This window comes from Streptopelia decaocto, assembly GCF_964273445.1.
Source record: "Streptopelia decaocto genome assembly, chromosome: Z".
Taxonomy (NCBI): domain Eukaryota; kingdom Metazoa; phylum Chordata; class Aves; order Columbiformes; family Columbidae; genus Streptopelia; species Streptopelia decaocto.
In genome coordinates, this window is record NC_138657.1 from 16364100 (window position 1) to 16387361 (window position 23262).

Sequence of the window (23262 nt, forward strand, 5' to 3'; positions counted from 1 at the left end):
TATTCTTTGTTTCCTAGCAACCATCAGCAGTGAACCAAGGTATTAAAAAGCTCCCAATTACTCCAGTCCAGCCAGGTGAAAGTGCTGTAGTAAACTAACAGGAGCCAAAGGCAAAGAAAAAATTCCATAGTTTTTTAGTTACTTGTTTCAAAGAAGTGACCAACTATTGAGAGCCCATACTAGTTCCTGTGGTTATTTTTTTATTTGGAAGTGGGGAGAATACCATGTAAATATTTTGGTACTTACTCAACAAAATGTATCTTTTATTGTTTAAAGACACACTAATAGGTAAGTGTGAAGAAAGCAGACTCTATATATGAAATCAACCACTTACTAGGAATGCTAATGATCTGCAGAATTGAGTTGTCAAAAGTCTGGAAATGCTATACTGTTCTAATTGCACCTATTCAGGGTTCCCCACTGTACGTCAAACCTGTGCCCTAAATGAGACATAAGTCCTACACAACTCCATATATTGAGATCCTGTCATCAGTGTCACAGTGTGAATGCCCAAAGGGGGCAAATTACACTTGCTGCCTACAGCTTTCTGCTTAATCTTGCTCTTCTTGCACTCAGCATTCTGTCTTCCCGCTTCCTACCTGAAAGGAGAATTACGATGTGCTCCCTCATGAGAACTAGAGCCCAGATGCTAAAAGGCATCTGGACACCTAGAAGACACTGATTTTAATGGCAGCTTGAGTAAATCCTTCCAACCTAGACTCAAGCCTCTTTCTTATGTAGTGCCTGGCATGGGCTAATCACTACAAGCCAGGGTACCTTTCAGGAAAAAAAAAACAACCGTTTTTGCAGGTTTAGCCAGTACCTTCTTTCCAACACTGTTGACACAGTTTGTTTGCAGGACCCTGATCTTTCATTAGAAGGTATTTTAGAAATACTGTATCTTTTCACAGTTTGGTGAACAATTGATTTTGTCCCATTAAAATACCTTCCTATCAGGAGCACTGTTTTCATAATAATTTATGATATATAATGCAATCACTCATAGAGACCATCTACCTCTGTGAAAAGCAAAAATGCAGACCCTACCTGCAAAGAACAAGCAGTCTAATACCCACTGGCAAAGATCATCAGGGAAAAAGACTTACCACAGAAATCAAATTGTCAAATGACACAGACCATTAAGACTGGTCAGTTTCCAGAATTAAAAGGGCAAGCTAGTAATGATTTTTACATTAATATTACACATATTGTTTTCCACATGGAAACCTTCTAATTTACTTTTCAGAAAAGCTTTTTGGTTTCCTGAAGCCATGAAACAAGTCCCTGCCAAGTCCCATTCTTCTACATCAACATGAAAACTTACTTGCCTGAACGAAACACTGCTCATATATAGGATATGCTGTTACTACTGGTGATCATCTGACTAAAGTCTAAATGAAAACACAGATCAGAGAATGGTTGAGGTTAGAAGGTCCAACCTCCTGCTCAAACAGGGCCATCCAGAGCTGGGTGCCCAGGACCCCATCCAGGCATCTCTTGAGCACATCCAAGTAGGGAGACTCCACCACTTCTCTGGGCAACCTGTTCAGTGCTTAGTCACTCTCACAGTGAACCAGCGCTTCCTGAAGTTCCGAGGGAACCTCCTGTGGTTCAGTCTGTGTTCATGGCCTCTGGTCCTGTCCCTGGGAACCACTGGGAAGAGCCTGGCTCCATCTTCTTTGCACGCTCCCTTCAGATATTCACATACATTGGTGAGATCCTCCCTGAGCCTTCTCTTCTCCAGGCTGAACAGTCTCAGCTCTCTCAGCCCTTCCTCGCAGCAGAGATGCTCCAGTCCCTTCAGCATCTTTGTGGCCCTTTGCTGGACTCTTTCAGTATGTCCATGTCCCTCTTGTACTGGAGAACCCAGCACTGGACACAGTATTCCAGGTGTGACCTCATGAGTGCTGAGTAGACGGGGAGAACGATCACCTCCCTCAGCCTGGCAACAGCCCTACTAATGCAGCCCAAGATACTACTTTCCTTCTTTGCTGCAATATAAATAATCCCTGTCCTTTCACTCATTGTCACATCAGATAAATATGTTCTAGAACAACTGGGTTTTTTTCTTCTGGAAGGGGACACGTTCTTAAAACCCAAACTTAACCAAGATGATTACTTCCTTTCCATCTCAAGAGATATGATGTAGACCGTCAAGTCCTGGGAAATTTAAAGCTGTGGGAAGATATTAGGTAGCTTCAAAATGAATTGTTAATTTTGATAATGACATTTTGGATGAAAGATGGTCTCAGATTTCATATCTGGGTTAATTTCCTGGCTCTGATAATGTTTTTCTGCCTGGCCTCTGCAAGAGTTAGTTTCTCCATACTTCCAAGCCTCATCTGTAGCAGATAACAACTCTGCAATCAAACTGTTTCATGTTTAAAACTGCAGGGTCTCTGGGCCAGAGGCTACTCCTTACCACACAAGCAATTCACAGATTAGCACAATTAGGCTCCTCTCACCTATCTAGGAGTCTGCTAGATGATGATGCTGTTGCAATAACTGGTGCTTTACTCACAATTATCCAACTGGTGTACCCAAGTATGTTTAACATCTTTCCTAGATAAATCAATATCGATGCTAAGATTACTCATTTCCAAATACTACTAGCAGAAGAAGAGTGATTATGATTTAATCTCTATAAACAAAGCCATAAGCCTAAATACTTTCAGACTTCAGGGAAAAAAAACAAAATAAACAAACAAAACAAAAAACCAAAATCCAACCAACCAACCAAACACCAAAAACCAAACCATTGTCAACAATACAGCTGCTCTCCACCCATAAGTCAACTGTAGTATAACAGGAAGCAGGTTAGCCTGGGAAGGTAATGGAACAGCTTATCCTTGGTGCCATCTCTAGGCATATCAAGGATAAGAGGGTTATTAGGGGCAGTCAGCATGGCTTTACCAAGGGTAGGTCATGCTTGACCAACATCATAGCCTTTTATGAGAATGTAACAAGGTGGATGGATGATGGCAGAGCGGTGGATGTGGTCTACCTTGACTTCAGGAAAGCCTTTGACACAGTCTCCCACAGCATCCTCACAGCTAAGTTGAGGAGGTGTGGTCTAGACAATAGAGTAGTGAGGTGGGTTGCAAACTGGCTTAAGGAGAGAAGCCAGAGAGTGGTAGTCAATGGTGCGGAGTCTAGTTGGAGGCCAGTATCTAGTGGAGTGCCTCAGGGGTCAGTACTGGGGCCAATATTATTCAATATATTCATTAACAATTTAGATGAGGGAATTGAGTGTACTATCAGCAAGTTTGCTGATGACACTAAGCTGGGAGGAGTGGCTGACACGCCAGAAGGCTGTGCTGCTGTCCAGCGGGATCTGGACAGGCTGGAGACTTGGGCGGGGAATAACCTAATGAAATTTAACAAGGGCAAGTGTAGAGTCCTGCATCTGGGCAGGAACAACCCCAGGTTCCAGTATAGGTTGGGAGATTACATATTAGAGAGCAGTGTAGGGGAAAGGGACCTGGGGGTCCTGGTGGACAACAGGATGACCATGAGCCAGCACTGTGCCCTTGTGGCCAGGAAGGCCAATGGCATCCTGGGGTGTATTAGAAGGGGGGTGGTTAGTAGATCGAGAGAGGTCCTCCTTCCCCTCTACTCCGCCCTGGTGAGACCCCATCTGGAATATTGTGTCCAGTTCTGGGCCCCTCAGTTCAAGAAGGACAGGGAACTGCTGGAGAGGGTCCAGTGTAGGGCAACGAAGATGATTAAGGGAGTGGAGCACCCCCCTTATGAAGAAAGGCTGAGGGAGCTGGGGCTCTTTAGTTTGGAGAAGAGGAGACTGAGGGGTGACCTCATTAATGTTTATAAATATATAAAGGGTGAGTGCCACGAGGATGGAGCCAGGCTTTTCTCGGTGGCAAACAATGATAGGACAAGGGGTAATGGGATCAAGCTGGAACACAAGAGGTTCCACTTGAATTTGAGAACAAACTTCTTCTCAGTGAGGGTGACAGAGCACTGGAACAGGCTGCCCAGGGAGGTTGTGGAGTCTCCTTCTCTGGAGACATTCAAAACCCACCTGGACATGCTCCTGTGTGACCTCACCTAGGTGTTCCTGCTCCAGCAGGGGGATTGGACTAGATGATCTTTTGAGGTCCCTTCCAATCCCAAACATACTGTGATACTGTTATATGGGGCTTGCTCCTGCAGGGTACTTAGTAATTTAGATACACTGTACTTAAAACATACCCTCTTACAAGAAAAAGCATTTCAGGTACACACACACAAAAATATCAGTAAGTCGAAACTTACTGCACTGCAGAGAACAATCTAGGTATAAATATTCAGTTGGCAATGAAATATTGACAGCAGTCCCACAAAAATGCGAGGAAGCTGCATAAAGCATTCCAAACACTTAAAATTGGGTGAAATACGCGAATAAGACTTCCAGATACAGTACACCTATACGTAGTAATAATAAATCTACCTCTTCAAATGCAACTATATTTTTCAAATACCTTGTGTAGCTGGTGACCTTTAGATGTAGCTTTCCCCCTCCTCGTATTATAATTTTTTCTAAACATCAGACAATCAAGGAGCATATAGACTGGAGCATATAGACTTCGGAAAAAAATTATTTTCTTATGATTCTTAGAAATATAAAAAACATTAGCGTCTCTCCTTATTTTAAAATAACTTCCTCTTTTCCCACTGTGTTGCATTTGATCTCCCTCCTTAGAGCCTCATTATTACTGCATATATTTTCCTACCTGGCTCCTACTATGCTTTCTGACATCTCTCCACCTCATTTCATATTCTTAAAACTCAGAATGGCCTGTGGTCTTATATGTGTCCAAGGGTGCTTAAAGAGCTGGCTGATGTCACAGCGAGACCTCTCTCCATGGTTCTTAGCTCTCCTGGGGATCTGGAGAGGTCTCAGGTGACTGGAAGTTGGCAAACATTGTCCCAATCTACAAGAAGGGAAACAGGGATGACTCTTGCAACTACAGACCTGTAAGCCTCACTTTTGTTCCTGGCAAAATCATGGAGAAGATTGTTCTGGGAGTTATTGAAAAACATCTGAACAACAATGCAGCCATTGGTCCCAGCCAGCACGGGTTCATGTGGGGAAAGTCCTGTTTAACAAACTTAATTTATTTCTATGACAAGGTTACACAGCTAGCTGACCAAGGAAAGCCTGTCGATGTGATCTTTTTGGATTTCAATAAAGCCTTTGATACTGTCTCTCACAGTATCCTCCTGGACAAGATGTCCAGCACACAGCTGGGTAAACACCCAGTGCAGTGGGTGAGCAATTGGCTGTCGGGCCGGGCTCAAAATGTTCTAGTAAATGGGATTATGTCAGGCTGGTGACCGGTCACCAGTGGGGTTCTGCAGGGATCCATCTTAGGGCCAGTGCTCTTCAATGTCTTCATAAATTACTTAGACTAGGACTTAAGGGCTTGCTTAGTAAGTTTGCTGATGACACAAAATTAGGAGGAGCTGCCAACACTCTTGAGGGCAGAGAGGCCCTGCAGAGGGATCTGGACAAATTGGAGAACTGGGCAATCGCCAACCACATGAAGTTCAACAAGGGCAAGTACCAGATTTTGCACCTGGCACATGGCAACCCTGGCTGTACATACAGACTTGGGGATGAGATGCTGGAGAGCAGCTCCGCAGAGAGGGATCTGGGGGTTTTGTTCAATGGCAAGTTGAACATGAGCCAACAGTGTGCCCTGGCAGCCAAGAGGGCAACCGTGTCCTGGGTGCATCCAGCACAGCATTGGCAGCCGGGCAAGGAGGTGATTGTCCCACTCTGCTCTGCACTGGTGTGGCCTCACCTGGAGCCCCGTGTGCAGTTCTGGGCAACACAGGTTTAAAAGGATATAAAGCTGCTGGAGAGTGTCCAGAAAAGGCTACAAAGTTGGTGAAAGGCTTGGAGAGGAAGCTGTATGAGGAGCAGCTAAAGTCACTTGGTGTGTTCAGCCTGGAGGAGACTGAGAGGAGACCTCAGCACAGTCTACAGCTTCCTCACAAGGGGAGGAGGAGGGGCAGGTGACAATCTCTTCTCTTTAGTGACCAATGACAGAGCCCGAGGGGATGGCAGGAAGATGTTTCAGGGGAGGTTTAGGTTGGACATTAGGAAAAGGTTCTTCACCCAGAGGGTGCTGGAGCACTGGAACAGGCTTCCCAGGGAGGTGTCACAGCTCCAAGCCTGACAGCATTCAAGAAGAAATTGGACAATGTTCTCAGACACATGGTGTGAACTGTGGGGTTGTCATATACATGGACAGGAGTTGGACTCGATGATCCTAATGAGTCCCTTCCAACTCAGGACAGTTTATGATTATGCCCATACTAGTGGAAACAGAGCATCAAAAATTTCCTTGGAAATTTCTTGTTCACTCTGCTGTTCTGATTGCAGGAAGCAGATCTGCGCCTTTCAAGTGTTTTCTTGTGGGATATGCAGCTGAACAGAGTCCTCAGAAAATGTTATTTGAGCTTGTAATTTGAGCTTGTGTTCCTCCCCCACATCTGAGAACAGGACCTCTTTTCTCTTCAGACTCTTCCCAAGGAGCTATACTTTCCTTTATTTGAGGCAATTCTTCAAACCTAAGTACTTCTAAGTTTGTTAGACCTGAACTTCTTGTAACATCATTCCTGTTTCCTATAATGTCTTCTTGTATGAATCTCACTGTTTGCTGTAAGAACTGAGGCTATCAACTCATTCCACAAAAACTTAAATTAACATTAACTTATTATTATATGGTTTAACACCACTTGCCCCTTTTTTCCCCCAAAAACTAAGAACACAATTAAAAACAAATGTTACTCACCTGTCAATGAATTGGTCAATTATGACAAGATCACCAGGTTGTATTTCCTCTCGTAATGAACCACAGGCAGTAGTCACTAAAACGTGCGAACAATTTTCTTCTTTTAATGCCCAGATATTGGCACGGTAATTGACATTCGATGGCATAATTGTATGATGTCTTCCATGTCTGCAAAGATACATGTTGCAAGAGAGTAAAATAAATCAGACTGAAATTCCCTTCCTTCTCCCAGATAATGAGACTTCCAGAAAAACTTAAAAACATTGGCAGTGGAACTCACCATTTCAGCTATCTCCAGTGTACCTTCTTTTCCTAACTGTATTAAGGTTCTCTCGCTGTTTAAGAAGTACTGGTGTAGTTTTGTTTTGAAATGCAATTTTTTTATGTTCAAGACTGTAGTGAAAGAATCTTGAAAACACAATCCAAATATATTTTAGCATCTTCAAGAGTACAAAAAAGCACTCTTCTCCCAATTTTTTAACTCAGTTCCATTGATTCTGAAAACCCAGGTGTATAAAATTAAATCTTCCATATACTACAACAAATTTGTAAGATTTATATACACCTCTACAAACTTTATGCTCAAAAGTGCTGTTTGTATCCTCTCACCCAGAAAAGAGTGGCACATCACAGGAAATTAAAAACAGAAAGAAGTTTGTCATGTTTCTGAAGAAAACACCAGAATCATCACATTTTTCTCTTTGCTCTTAAAATGATCTGACAGCTTTCATAAATCAGAAGGATGACATTACACTGTTACAGTATATTTCTTCACCAAGACAGGAAATAGTTAGTCTTACAAGCACATACTTTCATGTTATCTCTGTCATCGCTACAGAGGTACCTCACTCTCATAATGATTAAACATATTTGAAAATTATTTTCAACCACATAAGAGGAAAGGAGGAACTTAATTTCCCAATTGATTCTTTCACAGAGACCAAAAGGTCTTAAGAACTTGATCAACTGGGAACTGGGAGTTGCACACGACATGACCAAGCACTGTCAGGGAGGATTCCCATGTTGTCACTAGCAAGTCTAATATGCTACAAGGCACACAGATCTGTTGTTTAATGTTGTGGTTGTTGTCATATCCCTTTTCTAGAGTATACAGGCTTTTTTTCTTTTTTAATTGGTCATTGACAAGAAACTCTGTTATTTTTCCCAAAACACAAAGTGAAGTTGCACATACCTTAGCCCTGAAAGTAAACTCACAGGGGTCGTACGTGAATGGTCATAAATCCCAGTGAGGACATAAACCACAGCTGAGTTATTCAGCCATCTGTAGCCCAAGGCCTACTTTGATACAACACAGCTATGAGATTTGGCTTAGCATTTCGTTTGAGAAAATGAGAAAAATGTTGTCCATGTGTAACAAAAAACATGAGCAAAGTCCATGCAAGATAAGTGAAACCACAGACAGTAGAGCGGTTGCAGAGATGGCAATAGTCAGCAGCTTAATGGAAAAATACTGGCATGAAAAAAGTCAGGGCCCTGAGCGTACAATTGGATCGCAGTTGCCCTGGTCAGTCTCACCCTGGGCCTCCACCCAAATACCCGGTGCCCGTCAGCCCAGGTGCTCTCACCTCCAGGCTCAGGCCCCAGCCCTTGCTCCTGGCCTTGAGCTGTGTCACAGGTGTGCCTGTCCCCAGCCCTGCCTCCTGGATGGCCTTCAGACCTAAGCTGTAGTTTATCTCCAGACCTGTTCTCTGGGTGGACTTTGGACGCATGCTGCAGCATTGCCTCCAACGCTGTCTCTGGCCTACTGCTCCTGCCTGGACTCCCTGAATGGATCCTGGACTTGATTCATCACCTTGACTTTCTGGGACTGCTGATGGACCCTGTTATCAGCACCGGGCTCTGCCTGTGCTGCCCAGATGCTGAGAACTGTGTTAGCAGTCTTACGTTTAGTCTTGTGGTACACTTGTCCTAGACATCCAGTTAGATTAGTGTGGAATTGCCATGCACGCATCTGCAGATCTTGCTTCCAGAGTCTCTTCTGAGTAGGTAAGAGATATCTGAATAAAAATAACTCAGAGAGAGTGAACTACGTGGGATGCAGCCTCCTAAGCAATAAAGGTAACAGCCAGAGGACTCAATAATTAAAGGGAATTATTTGAAAGAGTCTACAGTGGTACCAGATATATAGTTCATCTGTAAACAGGCAATTTCCAAGTTTCACAAAGGAAATTTGCAGAAACAGGGCGTAGATGGGTTACTGAGGTCACCAGACAACACCTACCTACCTACCCACCAGACCAGTCAGTTCTTACCAGGGCAGCACCCCGACTGGATTTCTCTTTCCTAACTTAAATGGTATTTTTACGACTCTCAGTCCATGCAGTACTAAATTTCTTCAGGAAAAAATCCAGACTTCTGCTGGACTTTGCTAGTAACTCCATAGAGCAAGATGAAATCAGAGTAAAAATTCAGTTAATCAAATGTAAAAGGAAAAAGCTTTTGAGAAAACTTTAAGACACAAAATGCAAAGTCCCTTAAAATGCTCATTTACCTTGCCAGTAGCACACAGTCCACATTTTTTATCTTTCCCAATATCAAGGCATCCGATGGCTGCAAAACAAGCAAATAAGAATGAATGATAACCTGATAATCACATTAGAAACCTTATTTGCTACTTAAAAATAAGCAGGATAGTTATGAAAGGAAATGCTGGTTACCACTGTAGTCTCACATTTTCTTCAGCTCAGAATAAAACAGTAGTTTGATATGGCTGATTTGTAACAGTCTAGAATTGGAAGATCAAACTTGACGCCATGATTATCACAATTTTTCTGTGTTCATACCTCAATATTGCCCTCTTTATGTTAGGTTTTGAAACAGTAATACTTTCAAATACTTTGAAACAGTATTTGAAACAGTGTTATACATACATGAAAGCAGCAGGATGTAAATGTTGCCTTTAAATTGCTTAGTACATCTCACTGTTTCCTGTAAACTTTGGTTGCTTTTTGCTAAACAGGTGCCATTCCCTGCTAGAAGCCTCCTCGCAACAGAAATCACATTTAATCTGTTCCTTTCTGTAACACTCCCTATTCTCTTCTCTGTCCCCTGTCTACCATGACCCCTAGCTCTCACTTCATGTTCTAGACTCCTCCAACCCACCCTTCGCTCCCCTGCAGCATCCTGACAAACTCCCTCTTCCCTGCTGCTGCGAGTCCCGCTTTCAGAAAGTGAGGCGTGATATGAGAGAGAACTTCAGGTACACTGGTGGCAGAAGCAGCATTGTATTTAGTCAGCCCAGGGCCCAGGAGACAGCACATGCTCTCCTGTCGCAGTTACATGATGAGAACATGCGTTCTTCCTGACTAACAAGCCAGCCAGAGCATTTTGGTTTCAGCTGCCCAGCTGGGACACGTGCCGTGTGCCCTGTAGATGGTCACGCCGCCCATGTGGGGCAGCCCCCAGGTCACCAAATGCTACCACAACAAATTAACTGTGCTGTGGGCTGTGTTCTGCACCTGGGACACATGTATCAGCGATCTGAAATACACAATGCTTCCAGCTTCCCTTTCTCTTAAAAAAATTCTCTGTTTAGAAGCCAAACAGCATTTGTGCTGTTCAGAACTGCATGCATTTCACTATTTTTACTGCAGTGTAGAAGAAACTGTAAATAAGCTGGAAGCCACTCTGTGCCAATCTCCCTTTCTGTGCCCTAGGATTTAAAGCTGAAATAGGTATTAACAAAACTACAATTTATTACTGATCACAAGTTTGTTAGTGTCTAGACTCACACGTTTGGATTTAGAATTGTTCTGTTGTCTGCTACTTGATATAATTTTATTTGTATTTTAATGCTAGCTGCAAGATCTCAATTTTCATTCAGTTTTATAGCTGTTAATTCTATGACACACATGAAAATCTGCAGAGATCTAGAATAAAGTAACATAGCTGCATCTTAGAAATACTAAGTTCTAATAAAACTACCACTTCTTATTCCCCATTGCACAGCTCTTTTTGGTCATTTTTAATGTGAAATATCTTCAAAGCAACACAATTTACTGAATCACCTAGGTTTAAATTCTGCTAGACACAGATTCATCATTTTTTAAAATAAATGGAATGTTTCAGAAAAATTATTTTTAGAACTGCAGCGTATTCTGACTTCTTTTAAAAGAAGTCCCCATTTAATATTAACCTATTGACATTTAAATGTTTAATTTATTCACCTTACTTTATGTATACTCTTCTGAACCAGACATGGCTTTAAGAATGAAATTTCACACAGGGCTAAAGCCTTGCTATCTAGTTGCCAAGGCATTTTGGTGTTGCAACATCACATAAGAATGACGTTCCACAGTAATCAGCATTCAGGGTTTGTTTTTGTTTTTTTTTTTTTAAGAGTTCTCTACAAAACACATTTAGGGTGCCTTCCAAGCTTGAGTGACTTTCTTGCACGTGACTGCTAGAAATATGGCAGAGAAAAAGATCTGGAACAAAAAATGGACTGCTAAATGATGAGCTGACAGCTTAAGAATTTGCAGATACTGCATCATGAGTCATTAAAAGAGAGGAGACAAGGATAAATCAGTGTGTGCAAAGTTATAAGTAAGCAAAAGATAACAGAAATTTCAAACTGTGTTAACCGTGTAACAGAGCCAGTATATGTTTCTCTTCCACTCTCCTTCTCCCACAAGTTCTTTCCTGTGCTGTACCTCTGTACTGTTATTGTAGTTGTGGTCGGGAGCTTTGAAATGCTGATAAAATAATATAAACAGCCAATGGAGCAATCTGAATGTAAAGCTTTAATACAGTATTTTATAGCAGAATTTAATAAAAGGACCAAGAAAAAGTTCTCAAACATTAACAGTTCATACACATATTTATCTACTTCCCCCTTCCACAAAATCCAGGTCAGATATATATATTACTCAGTGTTGCAAAACAGAAAAGGAAGCAAAGAACCCTGGGCAATTAACCCTAAATTATGACAGTAACAAACAACTGAAATAAATCCCCTTTGTCTGCAACATAAATATTCATGAAGTATTGTTCATGTGATGCTTACAGAACTCATTTTTTCCTTGGTCTTTCCTTTCCTCAGAAGCAAGCTGGAACAGAAAATACCCGGAACAAGCAAAATTAAAATCTAAGGAAAACCTGAGATTGAATAGTATGGTTCCCCAAGCCTTCATTTAACCCGTAATCTTGTTTAGGAACCAAAATATGTAAATCACTTTGAGGAGGCAGAAGAGGAGCTTGAGTGTTATGTCACATGGTTTTCCTGATGCAAGCATATAAAGCTCCTTTGCAAGGTGGAATCCCCCTGCCCCACTTTGTTTGCCAGATATATATATATATATATATATGACCAAAAAAAGAGGAGCACCTAAAATAATTTTCTAGAAGAGGAAGTTATTTTGCTGATTCGGGAAAAAGTGATTCAGAACCAAGTTCTGTCATCCAGAAAGTAAAACAATCCAACTGAAAGTATTTACTGAATAAAGTTTTACTAGCAGGTTCAAAATTCAATTATGAGGACAAATGCTGTTGCAAGCCATCTCCTCATCCTATAAGAAAACAATATTTTCCATATCTGGAGATCGAATGCCAAAAGGTTTTAGGGTGTTTACCATGGAATACCAAATTTTTGATGCAATGAAAATGGAGGAAACAGACAAGGGAGAAAAGGAGGCTGGAATATTAACAGCTTTAAGCATATTTATTTTTTAAAAAACTAATCTGCTGCATTTTTGCTTGTATGACTTGAAAACTCATGGGAGGATAAATGCCAGTATAGAGAATTGCAAAAATTCTTATATTAGTTTCCTTTAAACTTTTCCATATTTCACCTGAAAAAAAAAATCCCCACATTCCCATACGATCTAAGATTAGGTATTAAATGATTGTTAGGATTCAAAAAGGCCAAAACAGAAGACAAATAAAGGACTCTGTGTGAGCAAAACCTATGTTATTATTCTGCTTCTAAAAGTACAGAAAAAACATTAAGGAAACATCTATTTTGCTGTTGTCAAATGTCATATGTGTCAAGGAACATCACCAGAAAGGTTTTCAGCTAAAAGCTTTGTCCTTGCCAAGAAACTCAAGAATTAAAAAACAAAATTTAAAGAAAGTAGAATTGTACACTTTGCATTTTTGCAGTACAGAATTAAATGGATGTACATTTTTTAACTATGCCTTTTTTTTTTTCATTCAGACATTAATTTTCATTCTTCTTAGTTTTGCTTGAACTAAATAGGCTTCCTGTTGCCTAATTCTCTCAGCAATTAAAAGACCACAAAGTTCTGAACAGTTTATTTACATTGAGCCCTTTACCTCTTAAACTTTGAGGCAGATTCTCTCTCCTTTGATATCACAGCTCTATAAAAAAGCCTCTTTATGGAAGAAAATCCCCTATTTGGTTTTATTTCAGTAACGATCAAGAACATGACACACCTTCAGAAAAAAATAGTAACATAAACCACAAACTTCTAAACTTTTCCAAGTATACTTAAAAAAAACTTCCCATTTGCCCTTTCCTATTTGGCAATAGCTGAATATCTCTCATCTCCATTGTTCCACAATGAGAGAGGCAAGCTATGTAACACCTTCCTGAATGCTAAGTCTCAGCAGCAAAATAAGCAAACACTGATTCATCTAATGATACCCATTAAATTTATAAGGTTTGTTTCTGCTTCAATTGAAGTCTATCAACTTGACCCACTCAATGCACTTTATGCCACTTTAACTTGTGGTCTAAGCCTTACAGAGTTGCTCCATGAGGACAAAAACTGCATTCAAACACTGAAGTTAAAACAATTCTATTCAGGAGTGAATCTACATGAAACAATCATCAGACAGATCTTAGAACTTTAGAGACCGGCCAGCAGTGGTAAGGACAAAAGCTCACTGTTTGGCTGTGCTCCCTTTCACAGACACAGACGCTCCACAAAATTGCAGTTTTCCATCCAGGTCAGCTTAACAGTGCTGGTTCAGCTCAACACACTATCTAGAATCCACGCTTCCCTTCCTACCGTGACACCTCAGTTATATCCCGTCCCCCCATACACAGATACAGAATATTCACAACTTTGTCTTTGAGTTGAGACTAAGCTGAATGCATAATACGAAGCTTAGACACAGTCAATCCATTGATCAAGGTTTCCCACAAACCACACCACGTAACAGAGGTTTATTTTCCCCTATTCAAGTTGTATTCTGTGAAGGACACAGGAAAAAAGTCAGTAGCTAAAATGCTTCCTAAATGAAATTTTAAAAGCCTTCCACACTGACCAAGGGACAGTAGAAAATTTTTCAACTCCCCTTGTGCAGAAGCCATCCTGCAGATTCTCCTACTCTTCTCAGTAATACTAAATCCTCCTGTAGGCCACCTACTGTACTTTAGAATCTGAGCCATCCAAATCTGTTGCATCCCAGCACTGTGACAGAGCAGCCCCACAAATGCTGTGCTGCCACTGTGCCCTTAACTCTGAACTGAACAGACCCCTGTGAGGGAGGTGAAGAACTTTTCATCCTTCCTGGATAGAAACACTTCAGTTACTATCTGCTACAGGCATACGGCTATTTTTGCTTTGTGAGCAGTCTCCAGACACAGCCAGGCTGTGACCATCCATGTGAGAGTCAGTCCGCCACAACGCTCAAAAAATAGGGAATGCAGTGGCAATTGGTTTGGTTTAGCCAGTGGATTCTACTTCAGACCAATGCTGGCTACTGTTTGGAGAGTGGGGTACAGAAAATGCAGGAGGCAAGTTCCCTTCATTCTCTTGCAGTTTGTTAACAGATTTTGAAGGATGGTGGTAAAGTCAAACGTATTCTCCTGTTTGTTTTATCCTGCCGTAATCTTTGTCTCCTTCCCTCTCTTGAATGGTGTGCACACAAACTCTGCTTGCTCTTTATACTCTTAAGCCATTTTTGAACTGCTCAAACCATTTTCAATGGAGGCACAGATTCAGATTTTTAATCACACACCACAGTGCTGAGCTTTCTGGCAAGCTTTTACCCATAAAATGGCTCTTGCTACTACATGCCAGATATTTTCTTGTGTGTACACTACCTTACATTGGTAAAATTAATAAGATATAATTCTGATTGCAATTATAAAGCCACCAGACTTTCCTGGTCTTATGACGTTACAGGATTACTAAGATCCAGTTCTTCTGTAAACTTCCTGTGTCAACTAGAAGCTCTCTCCCTCTTGATTTTCTGCCTATAAAACTCTCTCTTACCCTTTGTCTTGCCTGTTCCTACTGTCCTTGCTTGGGGCATTATCCTCCACAACACACTTGGCACTGTGTACAGAGCAACACCTCTATCCTCCACTCCATTTTGCTGAGGAAAAGAGTTGAAGCAATGTGAAGGAGAGTAGGCCAAGACTACCTGTGCCACAAAAAGAGTTTCAGAGGTTCATTTTCAAATCAGTTTCAAATTATGTGGTTATAAGCATGACTGTGGTGTCATGCTTATACCAATGGTGATTGGTATGTAAAGCATAATTCAGCGGTTAGAGGGAAAACGGTGGCCCATATACCTCAAAGGACAATATTTTGCAGTTCATAAAGTTCCTGAAGTGATCTGACACACACTACAGGTCATATAACAGCACAAATTTGAAGAAGAGGGTTTATCCCTCTTGACTGCAGATTCAGAACTAAGTTGTAAATTCAACCAGTCTACAAATGGGAAGAGGTATAGTCCCCTTAACACATCATCTTTGTAACACCTTATTTCTACAAAGTAAGAATCACACACTACATAGCAACTAAAAGGAAATAGTCTTGTGACAGTACCTCCTTTATGCATTAACAGTCTGAAAATTCTTAAAGCTCACAAACATATTTAAAATCAACAGAAAGTCTCAGTAATAAAAAAACATAGGTTATACAGACCTTGCCATAGGGAGTATCAACATATTTTTCTGTTCTTCCTTCCAAGATATCCGGATCATCCAGGCCAGTTCCACCAATAATTCCAATCTTACATAGAAAAGTAAATATTAGTCTTCTTGAGATTACACTTCACTTAACAGCATGTCTGAAAAACTTAATAGGCAGTTACAAAATATATTTTCTACTTCAGACGGGGCTAGACTATAGATCAACAAAACCTAATATGCTCAGCACAGCTTCCCAGAAAGGAAATTTCAAATGACTAATAATTTAAACAAGTGTATTTAACTTGCCCATTTCTTACACTGTGATTCTCCCCTTTAAAGATACCAAATGAAAAAAACTGTGGAAAATGCACAAAGATGTGCTGATTCATCACTTATTCCCAGTAGAAAAATGAAGGCTGTTATTTGGGAAAGCTGCTAATGAGTGAGGAATACCTGTAAAAGCACATTATAACAAAGGCTTTTTCTTTCTATGGGGAAAAACAGTCTTACACATAATTGCCATACTGAATACCGGGTATTACTATGTAGTATGATACATACAAAACAATGTGTTTTGCAAAAAAAATGAGAACATTTTTGTACTAACTTGCCAAGATCTAGGAACTTCCTTTTATCTGAAAGTAATCTCTGTACAGCTTCTGAAAAGGGGGACAGCTCAACAGCATCTTCACAAGTGAAATAAAAAGAATCTGCTGACAATTTCATCTGCTGTGAGCGCTGCTGGGTTTCTTCACATGTTTACAATTAGGTCATCTGTACCTAAGAAGATGTAAGTGCTCATTCAAACTTCGTTTGAGCTGGGTCACTAATTGTCTCCTGTGCGGGCACACTGGTGTCAAGTGTTATTCAACTCGCAACCCTTCCCTAAGTAGAAACTTAACAGACTCTTGCTCCTCCTACTTTTTTAATGAAGTCTTTTTCAGGTACTTTTCCCCCAATTTTTTATTGAATTGACTAACAGTTTCAAAGCATAATGGAAATGGAGAAGAGAGAGCAAAGCAAATGACCACTTAAATAAAATATATTGTATTTCCTTAGGAAATCAGGCTAAAAGTCCTGTGTTATGTTTTGATACAACTCACAATGAAGCAGCATGAAGTGACTGACAATTACCACCTGTCATGCTTTAGTAATGACCATTTTCTTGTTCTTGCTCATTGCTCATCTCTTCTAGCTCTTTTGTAAAAAAAGGGGGAAGAAAAATGTAATTTGAAACATCTGTTCTCACTGAGACTAAACTCACCTGTGATTTCATATTCCAGCTAAAAAAAAGTGCATCTGAATTTTCTTGGTTCTAGTTCATCATTGAAAAGTATCTTGGTTTGGTTTTTCTAGTGATAATTCCATTTTCAATCAAGAAAAGTTTTCTTTTGAGTCCAGAACACTTCAGTGTTTTGGATGAAATGGGTAATGTCAGGCCCTTCACAACCTCAGGCTTAGTAATGGTATTTATAAATAATGCCACCATTTATCACACAGAGAGAAAATGCTGCTGCTTTTCTTTTTTTCTCCAGTGCAACCAGTTGTTGCGAACCTTGTCTGGCTTTTCAGTTGAAGAATTCATATCATGGCTGAGCTGTTTATTACTGAAAAAAAGATCGGGAACCATTCTGGCATGACTTATTACTGCACAGTTTCACCATTTTTTAGTATTTTTAAAGACAGAAAATTTCTCAAGTAAAAGCTCCAGACCCCAATGTACAACAGCCCTCTTGCATAATACACACCCGACTATCTCTTACTCTAGCTTTTTCTCAATTTTCACATCCATAGAGACCTCACTCGTTCAACCACTATATTAACTGGCTCATCAAGCATTTTGTTTCAAAAAGTAGAGGCTCTGTGGTCTTCAATACACATGAAACGCTTATCTGAGAAAGGTTTCCATCAGAGATGCTGTAAGTGCTGATACACTGACGTAGTTTTAACAGATCTCACATTCCCTTTTGCTGCCCCCGCGTGGAGCACGAGCAGCAGTGCAGGGAGAAATACCAGTAAAAATCCACGAACTGCAGCCCCGAACACACTCAAGCCTCAGGCAAGACCTAGATCAGGGGTGTCAAACTGATTTTCGCCGGGGGCCACATCAGCCTCGCGGTTGCCTCCAAAGGGCTGAATGTAATTTTCGGGCTGTATAAATCTATACATATGTAAATTGATAGTAAATTGTTTGCACTAGTATCAATGGGTCTATTCCCGTGTTGCTTATTATTCACAAACGTTCAGATTATGATTGTTCATGAAAATCCTGAAAATTACATAAATTTTAGGATGAATAATTTTTCGCCTTGATAGTAATGTAAGAAGTGTGCAACAGTGGTGCCCGCCGGGCGGGAGAGAGACCGAGAGCGGGGGAGGCGGCGTCCGGGCAGAACACTGGGCCCGGCGCAGCCCGCCATGTTGCCCCTCTCCCGCCTGGCGCCGCTGAGGGCCGCCCAACTCCCGGGGCAGCTCCCGGCGGGAGGGCGGGGCCGACGCGAGGCGGGAAGGGAACGGGGGAGGACACGGCGGGCGCTCGGCGGGCGCCAAGGAAGCAGCGGCGTGGCCCGCACACCCCGCTCCCGCTCCGCACGCCCGCCCGCAGGCAGCCCGGGACGGGGGGAGGCGACAGGCAGGGCATGGATTGAGGTTGGCGGTGGTGGGTGCCGCCTCCCGCCGCTACGGCCGCCTCCTTCCCAACCCTTGGCGGCGCGCGCCCGCGCTTACCTTCACCGCGGCGGCGGCCATGTTGGCTGGAGGAAGCGGCACTCGGCCAGCCCACTGGGGCCGCGTGTCGCCCGGCCCGGCCCCGCCCCGCTCCCGCTTCCCGGCACCGCAGAGCGGGGCCCGGCCGGGCCTCGTCTGGCGCCGCTCGCTAGGGGGCAGCGCCCGCCCGCGCTGAGCGGGTCTCTCCGCCGAGACCGGCCCGAGGGCGCGCAGGGCGGGCCCGGCAGCGCGGCAGCTCTGCGGTCCCGGTGGGAGAGGCCGGGGTGCCCGAGGACTCCGCTCCCCGGGCCTGAGAGACCGGTGTGCGGGTGCGAGCCCGGTGGCAGCTGTTTTGTCACACGGCTGGGGTTCTTCAGCGGTTAGAAACACACGATGCCGAACAGCTTCTTGGAGTAGAACCTGGTTTATCGCGATTTTGTGTCACAGCATAACTGCTTTTTTTTTTTCCACTTTTTTTTTTTTTCTCCCCCACAGGATACCTCCTCTCCCGAAGTGGATATTGCCACCCCGTTATTTCTGAGTATTTCTGTTAATATGCTGTTCCTGCACGTCACCAGTGGCTTCATCAGAACGTCTCCAGCATGATTTTGGAACATCCCTGTCATCTGGTCCGTAAGCCCTGAAATGTTTTTACGTCCTTGAACTGTATCCCCAGTGAAGGTTTTGATACTTTTTCAAAACCTTTAGTCTTGGAAGTGCTTTTGTTAAATCAATGAGAATGCTGCTATGTTTAAATACCTTTTGAAATCGCAGCCAGGGTACCCATCCTGCTTTATTTTTAATACTTCTGATCTGCATGTTTACATGTGACTTTCCAGGACTCTTTGCTGGCTGTGTGCAACAGAGTGATGCTGCAGCTGGTGGCGTGTAAGTCATTTTCTTAGTCATGTTGCAGTTCCGGAAAAAAGTATTCCACAAATGTTGTGGTATAATACAAATAATTTGCCTACTTAAATGCGTAAGCATGTGCTAGTGCCAAGTATTGGCTTGGTCTCTCCGCAAAGTAACTTTCAGATGGTCCATATTTCAGCCGGACCACCTACTTACTGTATTTGTAGAGACGCTGTGGTTTACTTAACATACCCCAGAATTCATCAGTTTTTCAACAGAGGGTGGAACTAAACACGGCAGAATCCCTGGATCACCCTATAAAATAGTGACATGAAGCAGAAAGTGCTTAGTCCTGAATTGCAAGAAATGGCAAAACGAGACAAAAATTCCAGCTCTAACCCATGTGAAAGTTCCCAATTTATAGTATTTGTATCTAACAAGAAGAGTTTTAATGTGGTTTAAATTACATGTGTTCTTTTCAATATTCAAAAATTATTCTAAGAACAAACTGGAGCATGTTTTAGAAAAAAAAAAAAAGAGTTCATTTTCTTTTTGAAGTACACATACATAGAAAGTGCGTATATTTAGCTCACCAAACTAAATATAGCTTTAAGTGATATGAAACGCTGTATCATCATGTATTAATAATTACAGTTTTCCTCTTAATGATATTTTTCTTGTTGCCACATCCCATACATTTAATTAGAACACTTGTTTTAACATAATAACATCTAACATGTTGAGAAACATGAATAGTTTTGTTATATTTATGTATTTATTACTATAGATATTAATATCAGCTGTAGAGCTTTCAAAAATAGCCAGTATTTAGTTAATTGGAACTACTTATTTTCAAAAATATTTGTAGTAGCTTTTCTTTAAAGCAACTTTATGTATCGGAGAGACCTCAGCCATACAGACGTGCCATTCTCACGTGCCACTTGGTGCTACCTCTCTGTTAAAAATGTCACATACCTGCTAGTAAATGCAGACTCCGATTCCTCACTGAACGCATGTCCTACATTTTGTTGCAGCTGAAAAATCTGCTGAGATCTGTGCGGCAGTTCATTCTATACCAGAAAAAGGATACTGACAAGGCAGTAGCAGCTAATGCGCAACTTGTGTTTCAGCTGGAATTTGCTCTCTGTGCAGTTTTAAACACTTTGTCCTCTTGTCTTCAGTGCATGTGAGAAATCTTCATACAAAGCTGGGATGTTTGTAACAGGGGCTGAAGACTTCTTACTGCAGTTCAAAATGTGAGACTATACTGATGAGACATGCATTTTGGAAAACCATGGTTTAATAAAAGGAGAAAGAAGGACATGGGTGAAGTTATGTGTTAACTTCTCCAGTGTGGTGCAGTGTAGCCGTAATACCAGATGAAGGCTGAAATTTACTTTACTTTTCTCATTCTAGGTTGGCCTTTCTGTTGAAGGTGTATGTTCCACTTCCAGTGCATAGAATCTTTGAGTAACTAATTTTTGCCAATTCCCTCTGTTTAATTCTACTATGATTTTCCTCCATTGAATTGCTTATAAAAAGGTGTGACAGTTCTGTTGCAGTATTCATCTTTTACCACAATAATGTGTAATCTGTTTGCTTTTCTGGTTCTACTTTTTGCTTTGTTTTTAATATGAGAGCTCATTGAAAATATTCAGTATTTGAACTCTCAGTGGCCAGGAGTTAAAAGAGTCCTTTCTTACTCCCATTTAAACCTGTGCTAGCTGTTCCTGGACAGGCTGTTCCCGTGGGAGTTTGAAACTGTAGCTGTCCAGAGAGGAGCCAGCTTTCCAGCTTCATGCTTGTGGACTTTCTATACTGTATGTATTTTGTAGGAGTATTACTCTATATAAAGCTCTATGTATGTCCAGGATAAATCTGAACACAGCAAGCAGAAAAGCCTGTTCATAGTGAATTGTTAATGACATAAATACCTCAAGAAATGTTGAGCTGGAAGCTCAAAAGAAGCTTCATTAGATGCAGTTTCTGAAGTTTAGTCTGAGCCACTGTTTTGGCACATTTCAGACAGTGGGTGGACTGTTTATATTCAGAATCAGAAAAAAGATCTGAGAAATTGTATTCTTGCAGACATACTAAATACCTTTTGAAATTTAATACCATGCTAATTTAAATTTAGCAGCTAACTAGTAAGGAAAACCTGTATCAATATGAAATTTTGCACTTGAGTGAGCTCATTGTACATCAACAGCTAGTGAATTCTGATTACTCCCACCGACATATAAGTTAGGTCAAGCCATACATGGATTTAAACCTTCAAGAGAATGTAACTATTCAGTAACAAGTAAGAAATAGTGCTTAGTTAGATACACATTTTAAAATTATTTCATTTATGTAGACAATATGCTTTTGGTAACTCCATTTTGAGTAGCTCAAAATTAAAATCCTGTTATAGGTCTGAGAGATGGAATCTGGTTTAGTGACTGTTCAACAGGAAACTGTAATCTAGAAATTCTTAACACGGCATCTATCATTGTGAGCAGTCAGCTTTCTGTAGCAGCCATTTGTAATTGGAAGCAGGCAATCAAACACCACCCCACCAAAACCACCACCATAATATTCAGGAAAACATGCTGAACATGGATTTTCACATTTTAACTTTGTACACTATTAAAAAGGCACAAGTTACACAATTACTAGAGAGGCTGCAATTTCAGCTCACAATCCCATTTATGACATTATAGAAAACCTTGAAATAAAATGGTACCTTTGTGTTTTCCCAGACGGTCACTTTGTACTTCGTATTCTAAAGAGTGGAATGTAGATCCATTTACCTGAATAAAAAGGAGTCATTTGGTGGAGTTTCATTTCACTATTTTGAAAATAAAATAAATGCACAGTGACTTGGAGTTTTCCTGCTTTGATTTCTTAGTATTTCAGGTGTCTTATGGGCAGTGTGTCCTTGGTGTAAGTTAAATAATGCACAAGAACTAAGTTTCATTTACACCTTGCACTACTCAAAAATACAAAAGAACCTTAAAATGAAAATAAATCATTTATGCACCAGATTAAAGCTCTTCAAACTCGAATGTAAAGTGTAATTTTTTTATGTGTCAAGACACGCTTTGTGAAAAGTCCTTATGTAGTCAATAGGTGAAGACCCTGTCCTTAGAAGTACTGATGGTAAGGTCAGAAAATTCAAGGTCCCCACAACTATCTAACAGTTTTGATTATGTGCCTGGCAGAGTTCTGAAATTTTGGCCAAATGAACTGAAATGTTCTTGCTTGTATAAGAAGCACCTTAATTACACAAAGAGTATATTATTTAGTTAAATATAGAAAACAGTCTATGTGTAAGACGGTAATTCTTCACGGTGTAAATCAGGGTTGGGAGAAGAGAGTCTAATGTGGTCAGATAATTAGGACATAGTGACCCTTGAGTTTTAATCCCTTTTCTGACATCAGATACTTTTGTGTATTGAAGTAATTTAAATTCTGTCCCTCCTGTAATGTCATGATCCTAATGATAATCAACCTTAACTATGTTTAAAGGGGTGCTCAGATTAGCTAGGTTGTTTTTGTGAAAGTGCTTTGAAGATGAAAAGCACTGTATCAAGGTAAAAGGTCTTATTATTTTTTTATTACAACAAAAGTTACTGTAAAGAAATAAAAGTGCTGTGTGCACGTAGCTGAGCTTTGAGTTGCTTTAGCTAATGTTACTTCAAAGAAACAACATTGGGATTGAAAAGAGGGGAAAATAAAGGCTCGGTCATGTCAAATTTACCTTCTGCATTTGTTGGTGCAGAACTCGGTGTCCAGAGCTCCCATTACACTGTACTGCTTGTAGACTTTGTTATTTCTGTCCTACAAATTCACAAAATAAATTTCAATAGTGATGGAGTTCAAGCAAGAGTGTCCTCTGTGTCCTTCTGTATCAGCCAAGACTTGACCCAAAGAGGAAGCCTATGTTTACCATGTGATCATACCATGAAAATAGCTTTCTCTTGCACATTCCATGTAAATTTTATGTTTTCTCCTGTAAACTGGAAACAATTTGTTGGATCCTGTCCCCAAAGTAGTAATTTAAGATTTCAG

The 23262-nt window shown here is 41.1% G+C and overlaps 1 protein-coding gene and 1 long non-coding RNA gene across 2 annotated transcripts in view; one reads left to right on the forward strand and one right to left on the reverse strand.

The window, feature by feature from the left end:
- Window positions 1-18420, reverse strand: part of MTAP (methylthioadenosine phosphorylase) — a 32395-nt gene extending 13975 nt beyond the window's left edge. The window contains exons 1-4 of the mRNA XM_082075896.1: window positions 18379-18420; window positions 15665-15751; window positions 9313-9371; window positions 6801-6968 (exon numbers count right to left, since the gene is read on the reverse strand). Of these exons, the coding sequence (XP_081932022.1) occupies window positions 6801-6968; window positions 9313-9371; window positions 15665-15751; window positions 18379-18399 (335 nt within the window). The 5' untranslated portion in view covers window positions 18400-18420. The remainder of the gene's footprint in view (window positions 1-6800; window positions 6969-9312; window positions 9372-15664; window positions 15752-18378) is intronic.
- Window positions 18421-18789: 369 nt separating this feature from the next.
- LOC309451779 lies at window positions 18790-23009 on the forward strand. Its single transcript, XR_014186316.1, has 3 exons — window positions 18790-18986; window positions 19197-19245; window positions 20244-23009. It is a non-coding gene; the product is annotated as an uncharacterized lncRNA (long non-coding RNA).
- The last annotated feature ends 253 nt before the right edge of the window (window positions 23010-23262 follow it).